Below are 19,026 nucleotides of genomic sequence, written 5' to 3'. Positions count from 1 at the left end.
TATTACAGTGTAATCTTGTAACGCTGCTTCGGTGCAACGTCACTGGAAAAAAGGACGGGGGCGGAGTTTACAGGAGGAGGAGCCAGGGACGGGAGGGGATGAGTGTTCTTGTTGCCATGGTGACCGTCCACAGCGTCCTACAATGGCGGCTCTGCTGGAAGAGACTCTATTCACCCTGAGCGGTCAAAGCCTCCCCCCTTCTAAAGACCTGTACCAGATCATCATCACACACCAACAGGTACACACCACCCACACCAGCACAGGGGAACTCCGCCGACTTTCAGAATTCCTACATGTAAACAGAGAAATTCAGAATGATTTGGTGTGAAATGGTTCAGATGTCTTTACAGTGGTGGTGATAGGAACCAGGGGTCGCCATGACTACAACACAGATATAGACATTTTATTTACTATCCAGAACCACCAGTGAACCTACACGAGTCTTCTGAGTTTATATGGAATGTTGATGATGGAAAATAGTGGAAAACCATTTCATGTAGTAACTTTCTGTGAGGGAGCTTTTAGAGACGGACGTCTGGTGTGTTCAGATTCAGAGAAACTAACGCTGTTTGTAAAACTGGACAAATTGAAATAAAATATTAATAAAAAAATTCTGTAATAATATATCAAACTCTCAAACTATGAACAGTAAAGGAGGATCAACTCTGAGTTACTGTATTTACTAAAAATCAGTTTAATATGATGAGTACCCTGCTGACGTGTCGTTTCAGTGAAGTGTACTGAAAGATCTCGTGTGAAGGTCGGCGAGATCCTCCTCAGCAGCTAACGCCACACTGACCAGCTGCAGCTTAGCTTTAGCATTAGCATTAGCTCAGAGTGAACAATGTAACAATGCGCGCAGCAACCAGAACAACAAGAATAAACCTTAATAAGCGCTACAAAATATTAATGAGACTTTTGTCAGATTTTGCCAGAGATTCTAAATGTGTGTTTATAACAGTTATTATTGCTTTATTTATCTGTCCTCATTCAGAGAAGCGCAGAAATACGAGAGGAGATGATGAAATTAAGAACCTTTTACTGACGTCACCCGACTGTCACTACAGAAGAGACATGAGACTCACTGGATCTGTTTAGCTAAAGATTATCAGTCAGTTACTGAAAGTATGAAAAACAGAGACTAATTCTATTCAATGTAATCTTCAATGAATCACGTGAGACATGAAGTAATGTTTGATTTGTTGCACAGCAACATCATTCAGTAATACTAAAGTAACAAAATCGGCTTTAATTCTTTAAGCTAAACTGACGACGGTGGTAAACCAGACTGCTACAGCAGGACTGACTGGAATGGGCTTCTAGCCACAGATCTTGTGACACACTAATATTACGTTATTTATATTTCCTAAATAAACAAAAACACAAATACTTCTAAAGAAAGAACTGACCTGCACTGGAGGTTTATTTTCTGTTTCTTCCTGTAATCTACAGTGAGTGGAGATCATTGTAGATTATATGAAGAAACAGAGTGTATAAACTCCAGTGCAGGTTTGGGGATGATCAATATCTGTTGTAAAATTTTGGGGGACATTAGCAATTTGTTGAAGCGAAACATTAATTCTGATCACATCATTAAAAAAATCTCATCAAAGATGTTCTTAGAGACACAGTTAAAAAAATACACAGTAAGGAGATCTACCGTTAGATTCTACTTGTCTGTTATCGAGAGTTCTCACGTCATCTAGTACAGTTTGGTTTGGAAACACAGACATTCAGACTCGTAATAAAATGAAAGGTGTTGTCAGTAAAGCAGAGATAATTGGAATATCACTTTTTTTCAGTTTATTCTGTTCACATTCAGCACCCATAAACGAGGAAAAAGAGGAATTACAGATTCCTCTCATCCAACAAACCATCTTTCCCAGAGCAGTCATGTCATCCACTGCTGACTGTGCCAAAAAGATTTAAAATGTCCACTGCCAAGTCCAAGCTTTTATTGGTTTATTAAAACTCATTTCATCATTATTAACCCTTTAATTGTTATTAAATATGTATAACATCATTGTAAAGTGAGGAAAATGTGTGTTAATCTGAGGAAACATCATGTTTTAGAGAGTTAGGAATGTAAGACTGTTGTTCTGCAGTAGAGAAGCACAGGTTAACACACTGTTATGACCAAGACCCCCAAAGTAAAGAGTCTGAACTACTAATAAACATCTTATCTTTATTAGTAATATCTTAGTAATATAATATCTTTCAGTTTCTGGTGTTGATATTTGCCTGTTCTACTCTGTTCTCAGTGACTGAGCCTCTTTTCACTGATCATACTTACTGTAATGCAGATATTTTTATGTATTTAGGTTGAGAAGCTTATCTGGCTCAAATAACTAAGGATTGTACCAAGTTCATTTTGATTTGCAGCACTTTATCAGACGTTTTGGTGGCTGTGATAGTTCACCCCTCCATCCCCCCTGTGGGGTAACTGATTTCAGCTGTATTATTTATGATTAGTAGGAGCTGAAAAGTTTATATTTTCATTTGTAGCACAGATGTTCAGGATGCTTTTATTAAAAATTAAAATTAAAATTATTCAGCAAAAAATGAATGTTAGGTTGTGCTCTGTTCTTCTCCACCAGCACCAACACAGAAATATAGATGTTAGAGTGTGAAAAGTGAGAAAAGTGTACAAATATCAGTTTCTCAGTGAGACCGTCATTAGCAGTGAGCTAAGTTAGCTAAGATAATGTTATTTATGTTAGCTAAACTAACTGTTAACTGACCATAAACACAGCTAAAATGTAAACACGTCATCAAAATAATGTTAAAATGTGAATTAAGCTGCTGTTACTAATGTAAAAAGGTCAAACAGAACTAAAGTGTGATAAACTGTAAGTAGTGAATACTGTGAGAGTGCCCCCTGCTGTTTATCAGAGCGCCGCCGCTCCCCAGTTTCAGTCTCCATTTCCCAAACGCTTTAGCCAAGCGCGCTAACGTTACTCCTCCTAATAAACAGACACACGTTCAGCTCCGCCTCCTCATTATTCACCACCATCACTGTAATATTTCATCATCAACATTAACACACGAAGGTGATCAGAGGGGCGGTGGAGATCGAGTCTGCAGCGTCTGAGATCTTTAAAACGCAGAGTTAGAAAAGAAAATCATCTCACAGTGAAAGCAGCGTTTTACAGTAGAAATAAATGGAGCTCATTATGCTGGTAGTGAACTATGCTGCTGACTCAGCTGCCTAAAAACCATAGAAACAGACCTTAAACAGAAGTGAGGACCCTGTTGGGGTTCATCCTAAAGTTAGGACAGGATTTAGGAGGTTTTGATTTCTGGTTCTGGTGCTTAAGGTGATCTGGAGATGGTGGAAGGTTTCTCTGAGGATCGAGTTCAGAGGAGCAGCGCCTGGAGAGCTGAAACTGTCCCACGAAGAGTTTCTGAACGATGCCAGACTGCAGCGTAAGACCCAATCAAACAGTTATATATTTATACACAGTTTCCTACACAGTTATATACAAACATTTGGTGCCTGTTTCAGTCAAATTCCATGTTGTTGATTTTCTGAGTGTAAATAAGTTACAGATCTTCTACAGAGACTCACTTCTGCACATTTTAATACACAGTTACTGTTTATTGCTGAATTTAACACTCTGACGAAATGAAATTAGACAGAAGTTGTGGCTCATTTTATATTGACTTTTTTTTTTTTATATGTTAAACTCAGCAAATTAATAGAAATTGTGCAGAAAGATGTGATATTCTGTCTCTGTGGATGAGTTTAATCAACACATGTAATTTGACCGGGGATGTTTAAACTTTTGCAGATGACTGGTTGCTCCGAGACCAAACACTTTAAAAACAAACAATGTTTTGTAATGAAACCTGTTCTCTGCTGCATATAAAACCCCATAATACATTAATTTTTTTTTTATTTATCAGAAAACATTTAGTCTGTGTTCAGACTGCAGGCTAATCAGGTTTGTCTCTCAAATCAGATCTTTTGAGGCAACTGTTCACTCTGTTATCTGTAAGTGATTAGATCTGATTTGTGTGTCCAGACGTCACCAGTCTATCTGCATGGGTTGCCATGGTAACAACATAGGCGTCAGTAACTACGTAGCTACGCTGGTGATGCAGATTTCAGTCACGGCTGCAGGAGAGATGGAGGTGCATCATCTCCCCTCCAAACTCTTCAGAACTCTCTTCATCATCATGAATCTTTGGAGCTCTTCTTGAATCCCAGCACTTTATCCTTCTGGATTCAACATCGTTGAGCGTCCAGACTGAGACACATCTGTAAAAATCTGATTGGAGTCACATTTCAGACCACCCCCAAATGTGGTTTGGATCCGATTGGCAAATTTCAGATTTCATGAGGGTTTTTTTGCTGTTTAGACTAACAAAACAATGAAACACCCGCATACATGCACACTAGTGAACACACACACTAGGGGCAGTGAGCACACTTGCCCGGAGCAGCAGCCCCATCCACGGCGCCTGGGGAGCAGTTGGGGGTTAGGTGTCTTGCTCAAGAGAACTTCAGTCACGTACTGACGGCCAAGTGGATCAAGCCGGCGACCTTCCGGTCACAGGGCTGGTTCCCTAACCTCCAGTCCATGACTGCCCCTAAAAAATCAATCTGGATACGGCAGAAATCAGATTTGGGCTGACTGTCTGAATGCAGCCATAATATTCAGTGTACAACATACTGGACATTTGGAAAATGTGAGTTTTTGAAAAAGCTCTCAGAACCTCACTGCCTGACTGGACGTCTGCACTTCCCTGCACTGGTTTTATTGGTCTGACATGATTTTTATTGGAGATGAACAGCTGCATTTCTGTAGATGAACCTTTCACAGCAGGGTTGGAAATCAGCACCCGCCACCAGCCAAATACAATACACCTCAGGTCACGTAGCCGAGGCCAGCGCAGCTAACAAACAACGTGGTGTTACATCTCAGGGGTTGCGAGGTCTGCAGAGAAAACATCTGAGGAGGAGACACAGGCCAAGAAGAGGAAGGTTATAAATGTTTTTTAATGAGAAGCGGAGAAAAACCATGAATGCGCCATGATTGGTTAGTTTATGAGGAGACAAGCCAGACAGTGGGTCTTGTTCTCCAATATCTTCCTGAGTTTGTTCTTAAGTGTGTTCTTGAGAAAGATCCTAAGAAAAAGTCTACGTCAGATTCATGATGTGTTCTTAAAGCACAGAACTATTCTCACCTTAGTGCTCTTGAGTGTGTGTAGATTCTGTTCTTACCTCAGAATAAATCCCACATAAGAGAACACTGGTGAGTCAGATTCTTCGGGAAAACTGCGTAAGTGGGTTTAAGAAGGAATTTCCTCTTAAGAACGGTTGGAGAACGAGGCCCAGCGCTCTGTTCGGTGTGTCGTCAACAAGAGAACAGACTGTCACGGTTTCCCCCTTTGTCCCTCTGAGTGTGTCTGTTTCTTCTCCTCTGTTGTGCCATGTGCTTTTGTTTTTTGTTCTGTCTCCTTCCTGGTCCTGCCCCCTTGTTATCTTCTCCACCTGCCTGTAGCTCCGCCCCTCATTAGTCCCAGTGTTTGTACAGTCACTGTCCTGCACTGTGGATGTCACTCTGTCACTTGTTTTTATTCATCTTGTGGTTTGGTTTTGTTCTCGTTATGGTCTGTTCTTCAAACCTCTGTGTCTCAGTTTCTGGACTCTGTTAACTCTAATTTGAATAAAAGCAACTTGTATTTGCATCTCACCTCCACCGTTACACAAACAGTCTCACTGTCAGGACTAAAAAGCTAAAATTGGACCATAAAAGATGACAAATCATCTAAACGCCACATCCAGGTGAGAGAGACAGTAGAAACGGAGGACGCGGCCCCCATGACGACTCTCACCAGCCTGAAGATGGAGAGAAAACAGATGAGATTTAGGAATGTTAACCGCGAAAACAGGACGACCGTGATGGGATTATGAACGGCAACGCAGGTAAAACGCTTCTCGTCTACTTACTGACATTAGATTATATGCAGAATGCAGCTGTGACGTCATTAGCTAGAACGTCAGTATTTTCCTTAAGAAAATATTAATATGTTATTTACAATATTTACCTTCTGAAACAAAAAACCTGTTTACACACAAATATTCAACACACACATTCAATCACACACACACACACATTCAACCATAGACACACACAAACACACACATTCAACCACAGACACACACAAACACACACATTCAACCACAGACACACACACACACACACACATTCAACCATAGACACACACAAACACACACATTCAACCACACACACACACACACACACACACACACACATTCAACCATAGACACACACACACACACATTCAACCATAGACACACACAAACACACACATTCAACCACAGACACACACACACACACACACACACACATTCAACCACAGACACACACAAACACACACACACACACATTCAACCATAGACACACACAAACACACACATTCAACCACACACACACACACACACATTCAACCACAGACACACACACACATTCAACCACAGACACACACACACATTCAACCACAGACACGCACACACACATTCAACCACACACACACACACACACATTCAACCATAGACACACACAAACACACACATTCAACCACAGACACACACACACACACACACATTCAACTACAGACACACACACACACATTCAACCACACACACACACATTCAACCACAGACACACACAAACACACACACACACACATTCAACCATAGACACACACAAACACACACATTCAACCACACACACACACACACACACACACATTCAACCACACACACACACATTCAACCATAGACACACACAAACACACACATTCAACCATAGACACACACAAACACACACATTCAACCACACACACAAACACACACACATTCAACCACAGACACACACACACACACATTCAACCACACACACACATTCAACCATAGACACACACAAACACACACATTCAACCACACACACACACACATATTCAACCACAGACACGCACACACACATTCAACCACACACACAAACACACACACATTCAACCACAGACACACACACACACACATTCAACCACACACACACACATTCAACCATAGACACACACAAACACACACATTCAACCACAGACACACACACACACACACATTCAACCACAGACACACACACACACACATTCAACCACACACACACACATTCAACCATAGACACACACAAACACACACATTCAACCACAGACACACACAAACACACACATTCAACCACAGACACACACACACACACACATTCAACCACACACACACACACACACACATTCAACCACAGACACACACACACACATTCAACCACAGACACACACACACATACATATATACCTTCAACACACACACACACACACACACATTCAACCACAGACACACACACACATACATACCTTCAACACACACATTCAACACACACACATTCAACCACAGACACACACACACACACACACATTCAACCACAGACACACACACACACATACATTCAACCACAGACACACACACATTCAACCACAGACACACACACATTCAACCACACGCACACACATTCAACCACAGACACACACACATTCAACCACACACACACACACATTCAACCACAGACACACACACATTCAACCACAGACACACACACACATTCAACCACACACACACACACACATTCAACCACAGACACACACACACACACACACACACACACATTCAACCACACACACACACACACACACATTCAACCACACACACACACACACACACACACACATTCAACCACAGACACACACACACATTCAACCACAGACACACACACACACACACACACACACATTCAACCACAGACACACACACACATTCAACCACAGACACACACACACACACATTCAACCACACACACACACACACACACACATTCAACCACACACACACACACACACACACACACACATTCAACCACAGACACACACACACACACACATTCAACCACAGACACACACACACATTCAACCACAGACACACACACACACACACACACATTCAACCACAGACACACACACACACACACATATTCAACCACAGACACACACACACACACACACACAAACACACACACCACACACACACACACACACACACAGCACCCACTAGTGGATTTAGTATTCCACTCTACAGCTCCTCACTGATAGACTTGCTGAAGTGCTTTAGTCTTTGTTTGTAGAGAACGGCGAGTCCTACAGTGTCAGAAACCACTGAATCAGTTAATGTTTAGTTTATTCACAAAACGTTCTGACTCCCAGTGCAGAGACTAAAAGGGTGATCAGGCTGATGCACGTCTTTCGTCAGTTTTACGGTGGTCTGCTTCCACCATGTCTGCACATCTGGAGGATGTAGAGGAAGCCTATGAAGCCGTGTGATGATTCTTACAGCTCTTTTTTGAGCCTCCAGAGCTGCTCACTGTTTCTCTGTGCAGCCCACCAGCAGCCCACTCCCAAACTCAAGGCATGGCCCAATGAGGGTGTTATATCAACAAGCTCTTCAACAGGAACCCATTTCTTGCCAAGTCAGTGAGGAAATGCGACGCTCAGAAGCTTTTTTCACTGCCTCTGATATGAATCTCCACTGAGTTGATCTATCGATCTATCTATCTATCTATCTATCTATCTATCTATCTATCTATCTATCTGTCTGTCTGTCTGTCTATATATCTATCTGACAGGGACAGTCTGGTCACCAGTGATTAAAGGAGGGAGTTGAAGAGGATCTTTAGAGAAACACACTCTCATCTCAACTGACTTGTTGCCATTGAGGACCATATTATTTACTGCTGCCGCTCCTCCAGCTGCTTAACTTCACTTCCCATTAAGGTGTCGCTGCCAAAAGGAAATTTTAATGTCACGAGACAAACGTATGTCGTTAGCACAGCCCACATCAAACGTATCCTCCAACAGAACTGACCCTGTGGACATATGAAGTGAAACAGGTGAGGTGAGATGACCCCTCCCTGTGGACCACATTGTGGATGTGATGTTTTTCCATCTGCTGTTAGTGCCATTCAGCTCTGTCTTCTCCTTACTGTAAACTCACCCATGAGTCTGAGAAAAAGCTGAAGACACAGATCTGCTGTAGATCTACTGCATTAACTCTGCGTGTCGACTCAATCGAAGGCTTTTGACACATCAGTGAGCAAAATACGACCCTCTGCTGTCTGACAAGTCTGTTAAATAATCAGGTCTGTGATGATTTATGCATAAAGATAACATTTGTTTGTACTTTGTGTTCGGTTCTCCAGACCAGGTCGGCATGGTTTTCGGTCCTAACGTCCTGGGGTACACCTTGGCTCTGTGCCAGGGACACTTTGACTACCTGGAGCGTTTACCTGACCGGCTGCTGCTGCGCATCCTCTCCTTCCTGGACGTCCAGGACATCTGCTGCCTCGGCCAGACTTCACGAAGATTCAGAAAGGTGAGACCACCTGCAGACAAAAAACCCAGCTGCCCCTATAGAATATGGGTTCTAGATTATGAATTTTAGAACACTGGTTACCTCCAGATACAATCAGGAAAAATCTAAAACAAACTTTAGTCTCTTTAAAATGCTCTTTCTCACAGTTCTTTAAAAAAGTCTGTTTTCAGTAAATCCAAACTCCAATTTAAAGAGACACTCCAGACTAAGAATCTCCCTCCTGATGATGTAACTTCAAAGTGGGAGGAACTTTACATTAGCTTACTTTAGCTTCCAAACAGTAACGTTAACTTTCTGCCTGAATATGCTGACGAAAAATTAAAACAGCCCAAAAATCTTCCTCACAAAAGTGATTTCCTAACCTGACTTGTACCTTTAAGAATTTGGTGTGAAATGGACGAGTCTGTTTACATCTCAATATGAGAGAAGTGAGCAAATGACTCACAATCAAAACACAGGAAAACAGGCACAGAATTAAAACTGTAAAAGCTGTAAACACACTTTTGATCTTTATAAGCCAATTTATTCACTACTAAAATTAATCACTGACCAAAGCTGAACTAAACCGATCCTAAACACACTAATGCTAACAACCTGAAACATCTGAACATTCAAGGATGAAAGTGCCCAAAAACATCCATAATTTGTTTCTACGTGATCATTTTCCAGCTTCTTTTTATCCCTCACAGTTAAACAGGTGGTTACTGTTACTGTGACTTTAAGACGGAAATAAATGAGCTGAATGGTGGAGCTAAACTGCTGTAGACTGAATGGTGGAGCTAAACTGCTGTAGACTGAATGGTGGAGGTAAACTGCTGTAGACTGAATGGTGGAGCTAAACTGCTGTAGACTGAATGGTGGAGCTAAACTGCTGTAGCTGAATGGTGGAGCTAAACTGCTGTAGCTGAATGGTGGGGCTAAACTGCTGTAGCTGAATGGTGGAGCTAAACTGCTGTAGACTGAATGATGGGGCTAAACTGCTGTAGACTGAAAGGTGGAGCTAAACTGCTGTAGACTGAATGGTGGAGCTAAACTGCTGTAGACTGAATGGTGGAGCTAAACTGCTGTAGCTGAATGGTGGAGCTAAACTGCTGTAGCTGAATGGTGGAGCTAAACTGCTGTAGACTGAATGGTGGAGCTAAACTGCTGTAGACTGAATGATGGGGCTAAACTGCTGTAGACTGAAAGGTGGAGCTAAACTGCTGTAGACTGAATGGTGGAGCTAAACTGCTGTAGACTGAATGGTGGGGCTAAACTGCTGTAGCTGAATGGTGGGGCTAAACTGCTGTAGCTGAATGGTGGAGCTAAACTGCTGTAGCTGAATGGGTGGAGCTAAACTGCTGTAGACTGAATGGTGGAGCTAAACTGCTGTAGACTGAATGGTGGAGCTAAACTGCTGTAGACTGAATGGTGGGGCTAAACTGCTGTAGCTGAATGGTGGAGCTAAACTGCTGTAGCTGAGCGGTGGAGCTAAACTGCTGTAGACTGAATGGGTGGGGCTAAACTGCTGTAGACTGAAAGGTGGAGCTAAACTGCTGTAGCTGAATGGTGGAGCTAAACTGCTGTAGCTGAATGGGTGGGGCTAAACTGCTGTAGCTGAATGGTGGAGCTAAACTGCTGTAGACTGAATGGTGGGGCTAAACTGCTGTAGACTGAATGGTGGAGCTAAACTGCTGTAGCTGAATGGTGGAGCTAAACTGCTGTAGACTGAATGGTGGAGGTAAACTGCTGTAGCTGAATGGTGGAGCTAAACTGCTGTAGACTGAATGGTGGAGGTAAACTGCTGTAGCTGAATGGTGGAGCTAAACTGCTGTAGACTGAATGGGTGGGGCTAAACTGCTGTAGACTGAATGGGTGGGGCTAAACTGCTGTAGACTGAATGGTGGAGCTAAACTGCTGTAGACTGAATGGTGGAGCTAAACTGCTGTAGACTGAATGGTGGGGCTAAAGTGCTGTAGACTGAATGATGGAGCTAAACTGCTGTAGACTGAATGGTGGAGCTAAACTGCTGTAGCTGAATGGTGGAGCTAAACTGCTGTAGACTGAATGGTGGGGCTAAACTGCTGTAGACTGAATGGTGGAGCTAAACTGCTGTAGACTGAATGGTGGAGCTAAACTGCTGTAGACTGAATGGTGGAGCTAAACTGCTGTAGCTGAATGGTGGAGCTAAACTGCTGTAGACTGAATGATGGAGCTAAACTGCTGTAGACTGAATGGTGGAGCTAAACTGCTGTAGCTAAATGGGTGGGCCAAACTGCTGTAGCTGAATGGTGGAGCTAAACTGCTGTAGACTGAATGGTGGAGCTAAACTGCTGTAGACTGAATGGTGGGGCTAAACTGCTGTAGACTGAATGGTGGGAGCTAAACTGCTGTAGACTGAATGGTGGAGCTAAACTGCTGTAGCTGATGGTGGGCAAACTGCTGTAGCTGATGGTGGAGCTAAACTGCTGTAGACTGAATGGTGGAGCTAAACTGCTGTAGACTGAATGGTGGAGCTAAACTGCTGTAGACTGAATGGTGGGGCTAAACTGCTGTAGACTGAAAGGTGGAGCTAAACTGCTGTAGACTGAATGGTGGAGCTAAACTGCTGTAGACTTAATGGGTGGGGCTAAACTGCTGTAGACTGAATGGTGGAGGTAAACTGCTGTAGACTGAATGGTGGAGCTAAACTGCTGTAGACTGAATGGTGGAGCTAAACTGCTGTAGCTGAATGGTGGAGCTAAACTGCTGTAGACTGAATGGTGGGGCTAAACTGCTGTAGACTGAATGGTGGAGCTAAACTGCTGTAGACTGAATGGTGGAGCTAAACTGCTGTAGACTGAATGGTGGAGCTAAACTGCTGTAGACTGAATGGTGGGGCTAAACTGCTGTAGACTGAATGGTGGGGCTAAACTGCTGTAGACTGAATGGTGGAGCTAAACTGCTGTAGACTGAATGGTGGAGGTAAACTGCTGTAGACTGAATGGTGGGGCTAAACTGCTGTAGACTGAATGGTGGAGCTAAACTGCTGTGGCTGAATGGTGGGGCTAAACTGCTGTAGACTGAATGGTGGAGCTAAACTGCTGTAGCTGAATGGCGGGGCTAAACTGCTGTAGACTGAATGATGGAGCTAAACTGCTGTAGACTGAATGGTGGAGCTAAACTGCTGTAGACTGAATGGTGGAGCTAAACTGCTGTAGCTGAATGGCGGGGCTAAACTGCTGTAGACTGAATGATGGAGCTAAACTGCTGTAGACTGAATGGTGGAGCTAAACTGCTGTAGACTGAATGGGTAGGCCAAACTGCTGTAGCTGAATGGTGGAGCTAAACTGCTGTCGACTGAATGGTGGAGCTAAACTGCTGTAGACTGAATGGTGGAGCTAAACTCCTGTAGACTGAATGGTGGGGCCAAACTGCTGTAGACTGAATGGTGGAGTTAAACTGCTGTAGACTGAATGGTGGAGCTAAACTGCTGTAGACTGAATGGTGGGGCTAAACTGCTGTAGACTGAAAGGTGGAGCTAAACTGCTGTAGCTGAATGGTGGAGCTAAACTGCTGTAGACTGAATGGTGGGGCTAAACTGCTGTAGACTGAATGGTGGAGGTAAACTGCTGTAGACTGAATGGTGGAGCTAAACTGCTGTAGACTGAATGGTGGAGCTAAACTGCTGTAGACTGAATGGTGGAGCTAAACTGCTGTAGCTGAATGGTGGGGCTAAACTGCTGTAGACTGAATGGTGGAGCTAAACTGCTGTAGACTGAATGGTGGGGCTAAACTGCTGTAGACTGAAAGGTGGAGCTAAACTGCTGTAGACTGAATGGTGGAGCTAAACTGCTGTAGACTTAATGGGTGGGGCTAAACTGCTGTAGACTGAATGGTGGAGCTAAACTGCTGTAGACTGAATGGTGGAGCTAAACTGCTGTAGACTGAATGGTGGAGCTAAACTGCTGTAGCTGAATGGTGGAGCTAAACTGCTGTAGACTGAATGGTGGAGCTAAACTGCTGTAGACTGAATGGTGGAGCTAAACTCCTGTAGACTGAATGGTGGGGCCAAACTGCTGTAGCTGAATGGTGGAGCTAAACTGCTGTAGACTGAATGGTGGAGCTAAACTGCTGTAGACTGAATGGTGGGGCTAAACTGCTGTAGACTGAATGGTGGAGCTAAACTGCTGTAGCTGAATGGTGGAGCTAAACTGCTGTAGACTGAATGGTGGAGCTAAACTGCTGTAGACTGAATGGTGGAGCTAAACTGCTGTAGACTGAATGGTGGAGCTAAACTGCTGTAGACTGAATGGTGGAGCTAAACTGCTGTAGACTGAATGGTGGAGCTAAACTGCTGTAGACTGAATGGTGGGGCTAAACTGCTGTAGACTGAATGGTGGAGCTAAACTGCTGTAGACTGAATGGTGGAGGTAAACTGCTGTAGACTGAATGGTGGGGCTAAACTGCTGTAGACTGAATGGTGGAGCTAAACTGCTGTGGCTGAATGGTGGGGCTAAACTGCTGTAGACTGAATGGTGGAGCTAAACTGCTGTAGCTGAATGGTGGGGCTAAACTGCTGTAGACTGAATGATGGAGCTAAACTGCTGTAGACTGAATGGTGGAGCTAAACTGCTGTAGACTGAATGGTGGAGCTAAACTGCTGTAGCTGAATGGCGGGGCTAAACTGCTGTAGACTGAATGATGGAGCTAAACTGCTGTAGACTGAATGGTGGAGCTAAACTGCTGTAGACTTAATGGGTGGGGCTAAACTGCTGTAGACTGAATGGTGGAGCTAAACTGCTGTAGACTGAATGGTGGAGCTAAACTGCTGTAGACTGAATGGTGGAGCTAAACTGCTGTAGACTGAATGGTGGAGGTAAACTGCTGTAGACTGAATGGTGGAGCTAAACTGCTGTAGACTGAATGGTGGAGCTAAACTGCTGTAGACTGAAAGGTGGAGGTAAACTGCTGTAGACTGAATGGTGGGGCCAAACTGCTGTAGCTGAATGGTGGAGCTAAACTGCTGTAGACTGAATGGTGGGGCCAAACTGCTGTAGCTGAATGGTGGAGCTAAACTGCTGTAGCTGAATGGTGGGGCTAAACTGCTGTAGACTGAATGGTGGGGCTAAACTGCTGTAGACTGAATGGGTGGGGCTAAACTGCTGTAGCTGAATGGTGGAGCTAAACTGCTGTAGACTGAATGGTGGGGCTAAACTGCTGTAGACTGAATGGGTGGGGCTAAACTGCTGTAGCTGAATGGTGGAGCTAAACTGCTGTAGACTGAATGGTGGAGCTAAACTGCTATAGCTGAATGGTGGGGCTAAACTGCTGTAGACTGAATGGTGGAGCTAAACTGCTGTAGCTGAATGGGTAGGCCAAACTGCTGTAGACTGAATGGTGGAGCTAAACTGCTGTAGACTGAATGGTGGAGCTAAACTGCTGTAGACTGAATGGTGGAGCTAAACTGCTGTAGCTGAATGGCGGGGCTAAACTGCTGTAGACTGAATGGCGGGGCTAAACTGCTGTAGACTGAATGGTGGAGCTAAACTGCTGTAGCTAAATGGGTGGGCCAAACTGCTGTAGCTGAATGGTGGAGCTAAACTGCTGTAGACTGAATGGTGGAGCTAAACTGCTGTAGACTGAATGGTGGGGCTAAACTGCTGTAGACTGAATGGTGGGGCTAAACTGCTGTAGACTGAATGGTGGAGCTAAACTGCTGTAGCTGAATGGGTGGGCCAAACTGCTGTAGCTGAGTGGTGGAGCTAAACTGCTGTAGCTGAATGGTGGAGCTAAACTGCTGTAGACTGAATGGTGGAGCTAAACTGCTGTAGACTGAGTGGTGGGGCTAAACTGCTGTAGACTGAATGGTGGAGCTAAACTGCTGTAGCTGAATGGGTAGGCCAAACTGCTGTAGCTGAATGGTGGAGCTAAACTGCTGTAGACTGAATGGTGGAGCTAAACTGCTGTAGACTGAATGGTGGAGCTAAACTCCTGTAGACTGAATGGTGGGGCCAAACTGCTGTAGCTGAATGGTGGAGCTAAACTGCTGTAGACTGAATGGTGGAGGTAAACTGCTGTAGACTGAATGGTGGGGCTAAACTGCTGTAGACTGAATGGTGGAGCTAAACTGCTGTAGCTGAATGGTGGAGCTAAACTGCTGTAGACTGAATGGTGGAGCTAAACTGCTGTAGACTGAATGGTGGAGCTAAACTGCTGTAGACTGAATGGTGGAGCTAAACTGCTGTAGCTGAATGGCGGGGCCAAACTGCTGTAGCTGAATGGTGGAGGTAAACTGCTGTAGACTGAATGGTGGGGCTAAACTGCTGTAGACTGAATGGTGGGGCTAAACTGCTGTAGACTGAAAGGTGGAGCTAAACTGCTGTAGCTGAATGGTGGAGCTAAACTGCTGTAGACTGAATGGTGGAGCTAAACTGCTGTAGACTGAATGGTGGAGCTAAACTGCTGTAGACTGAATGGTGGAGCTAAACTGCTGTAGCTGAATGGCGGGGCTAAACTGCTGTAGACTGAATGATGGAGCTAAACTGCTGTAGACTGAATGGTGGAGCTAAACTGCTGTAGCTAAATGGGTGGGCCAAACTGCTGTAGCTGAATGGTGGAGCTAAACTGCTGTAGACTGAATGGTGGAGCTAAACTGCTGTAGACTGAATGGTGGGGCTAAACTGCTGTAGATTGAATGGTGGGGCTAAACTGCTGTAGACTGAATGGTGGAGCTAAACTGCTGTAGGCTGAATGGGTGGGCCAAACTGCTGTAGCTGAGTGGTGGAGCTAAACTGCTGTAGCTGAATGGTGGAGCTAAACTGCTGTAGACTGAATGGTGGAGCTAAACTGCTGTAGACTGAATGGTGGGGCTAAACTGCTGTAGACTGAATGGTGGAGCTAAACTGCTGTAGACTGAATGGGTAGGCCAAACTGCTGTAGCTGAATGGTGGAGCTAAACTGCTGTCGACTGAATGGTGGAGCTAAACTGCTGTAGACTGAATGGTGGAGCTAAACTCCTGTAGACTGAATGGTGGGGCCAAACTGCTGTAGCTGAATGGTGGAGCTAAACTGCTGTAGCTGAATGGTGGAGCTAAACTGCTGTAGACTGAATGGTGGGGCTAAACTGCTGTAGACTGAAAGGTGGAGCTAAACTGCTGTAGCTGAATGGTGGAGCTAAACTGCTGTAGACTGAATGGGTGGGGCTAAACTGCTGTAGACTGAATGGTGGAGGTAAACTGCTGTAGACTGAATGGTGGAGCTAAACTGCTGTAGACTGAATGGTGGAGCTAAACTGCTGTAGACTGAATGGTGGAGGTAAACTGCTGTAGACTGAATGGTGGGGCCAAACTGCTGTAGCTGAATGGTGGAGCTAAACTGCTGTAGACTGAATGGTGGGGCCAAACTGCTGTAGCTGAATGGTGGAGCTAAACTGCTGTAGCTGAATGGTGGGGCTAAACTGCTGTAGACTGAATGGTGGGGCTAAACTGCTGTAGACTGAATGGTTGGGGCTAAACTGCTGTAGCTGAATGGTGGAGCTAAACTGCTGTAGACTGAATGGTGGAGCTAAACTGCTATAGCTGAATGGCGGGGCTAAACTGCTGTAGACTGAATGGTGGAGCTAAACTGCTGTAGCTGAATGGGTAGGCCAAACTGCTGTAGACTGAATGGTGGAGCTAAACTGCTGTAGACTGAATGGTGGAGCTAAACTGCTGTAGACTGAATGGTGGAGCTAAACTGCTGTAGCTGAATGGTGGGGCTAAACTGCTGTAGACTGAATGGTGGAGCTAAACTGCTGTAGACTGAATGGTGGAGCTAAACTGCTGTAGACTGAATGGTGGGGCTAAACTGCTGTAGACTGAATGGTGGGGCTAAACTGCTGTAGACTGAATGGTGGAGCTAAACTGCTGTAGCTGAATGGGTGGGCCAAACTGCTGTAGCTGAGTGGTGGAGCTAAACTGCTGTAGCTGAATGGTGGAGCTAAACTGCTGTAGACTGAATGGTGGAGCTAAACTGCTGTAGACTGAATGGTGGGGCTAAACTGCTATAGACTGAATGGTGGAGCTAAACTGCTGTAGCTGAATGGGTAGGCCAAACTGCTGTAGCTGAATGGTGGAGCTAAACTGCTGTAGACTGAATGGTGGAGCTAAACTGCTGTAGACTGAATGGTGGAGCTAAACTCCTGTAGACTGAATGGTGGGGCCAAACTGCTGTAGCTGAATGGTGGAGCTAAACTGCTGTAGACTGAATGGTGGAGGTAAACTGCTGTAGACTGAATGGTGGGGCTAAACTGCTGTAGACTGAATGGTGGAGGTAAACTGCTGTAGACTGAATGGTGGAGCTAAACTGCTGTAGACTGAAAGGTGGAGCTAAACTGCTGTAGCTGAATGGTGGAGCTAAACTGCTGTAGACTGAATGGGTGGGGCTAAACGAGGATCTAGAACTGCTGTTCCAGCACAGAACAACGTGCAGTATGAGAACTCCTCAGAATCCAAATCATGTTATTCAGAAGATGTGAGTGATTTTGGCTCAATGATGCAGATCATACAGACTGTGTGAGATAGAAAACTGACCCTTTTCCTATGTGGAGTTTGCAAAGCGCTCTTCTGTAACTGTGGACAAAAACTGCCCAGAGAACTTTCATATATAAGCAGAGTTACATCAACACACAGAACACATCAGACTTGTTTTAAAAAGGAAAGTGTGTGCTTCCATGATCTGCCCCTTTAATTAGAGTTTTAATGTAAACATTGCTGCTGTTTGAGGTGTTACAGTGTGAAGTCTGTGTCTGTGCAGCTGTGCGACTGTAAGGCTGTGTGGGAATCAGCCATACGGAGCTGCAGTGAGGAGATCTCTGAAAATTTGGAGGCTCTGGCGGAGCAGATGGGCTGGAGGAGGATCTATTTCACCTTTTACCACAACAAACCTCCCATGGGCAGCGTGGTGGATCATCCAGAACCAACAGAACAGCCTGAAAATCCCGAACCTGAACAACCCAATTTACCCGAACCTGAACAACCAGAACAACCCTAACCTGAACAACCCAAACTGCCCATACCTGAACAACCAGAACAACCCAAACCCAAAAAACACAAACCCGAACAGCCTGAACTGGACCAAACCATTTAAACACAAATCCTTCACAAACACTTTTATCTCAGTGTTATTGTGTGCAGTTCTGAAGTATTAATGAAAGTAACTTCTTTAAAGTGTTTCCAGATACAGTGTTTAAACCTGCGGTGCCAAATATATGAATGACAACAAAACAACAGAGAGTCAATTTCATCACCTTCAAATGAAAAAGAACTGATTTCCTCCTTCTTCTCCATCTCAGAGTGAAGTTCTCTCACTGATGAATCTGAGTTGGTTTCTGCTGTGGTTTGTAAAAGCTGTTTAATTATAAAGTGTTTGCAGGTTTTCTGGTTGCATCTTTATGTTACAGGTTTTCCTAACAGAGTTCAGATCTTTAACCCCTTAAAATCTCTTATTACACACCAAGGCTTATTATTAGTAATTACAGGGACTTCAGTTAAATCTGGCTGAGCTGTTTTTCAGAATAAAGAAGT

The 19,026-nt window shown here is 44.3% G+C and overlaps 1 protein-coding gene across 1 annotated transcript; it reads left to right on the top strand.

The window, feature by feature from the left end:
* The first annotated feature begins 142 nt into the window (after positions 1–142).
* Positions 143–18,693, top strand: fbxo36a (F-box protein 36a). The gene is made up of 4 exons (XM_036585463.1): positions 143–238; positions 3,318–3,426; positions 9,330–9,502; positions 18,257–18,693. Exons 1-4 carry the CDS (start codon positions 143–145, stop codon positions 18,491–18,493), a joined length of 615 nt encoding a protein of 204 aa, XP_036441356.1. The 3' UTR covers positions 18,494–18,693.
* Positions 18,694–19,026: the final 333 nt, after the last annotated feature.

The sequence above is a fragment of the Colossoma macropomum genome, unplaced genomic scaffold (genome assembly GCF_904425465.1).
Source record: "Colossoma macropomum unplaced genomic scaffold, Colossoma_macropomum, whole genome shotgun sequence".
Taxonomy (NCBI): domain Eukaryota; kingdom Metazoa; phylum Chordata; class Actinopteri; order Characiformes; family Serrasalmidae; genus Colossoma; species Colossoma macropomum.
Note: the sequence above shows the minus strand (reverse complement) of the source record. Positions and strands in the feature narration are given on the sequence as shown.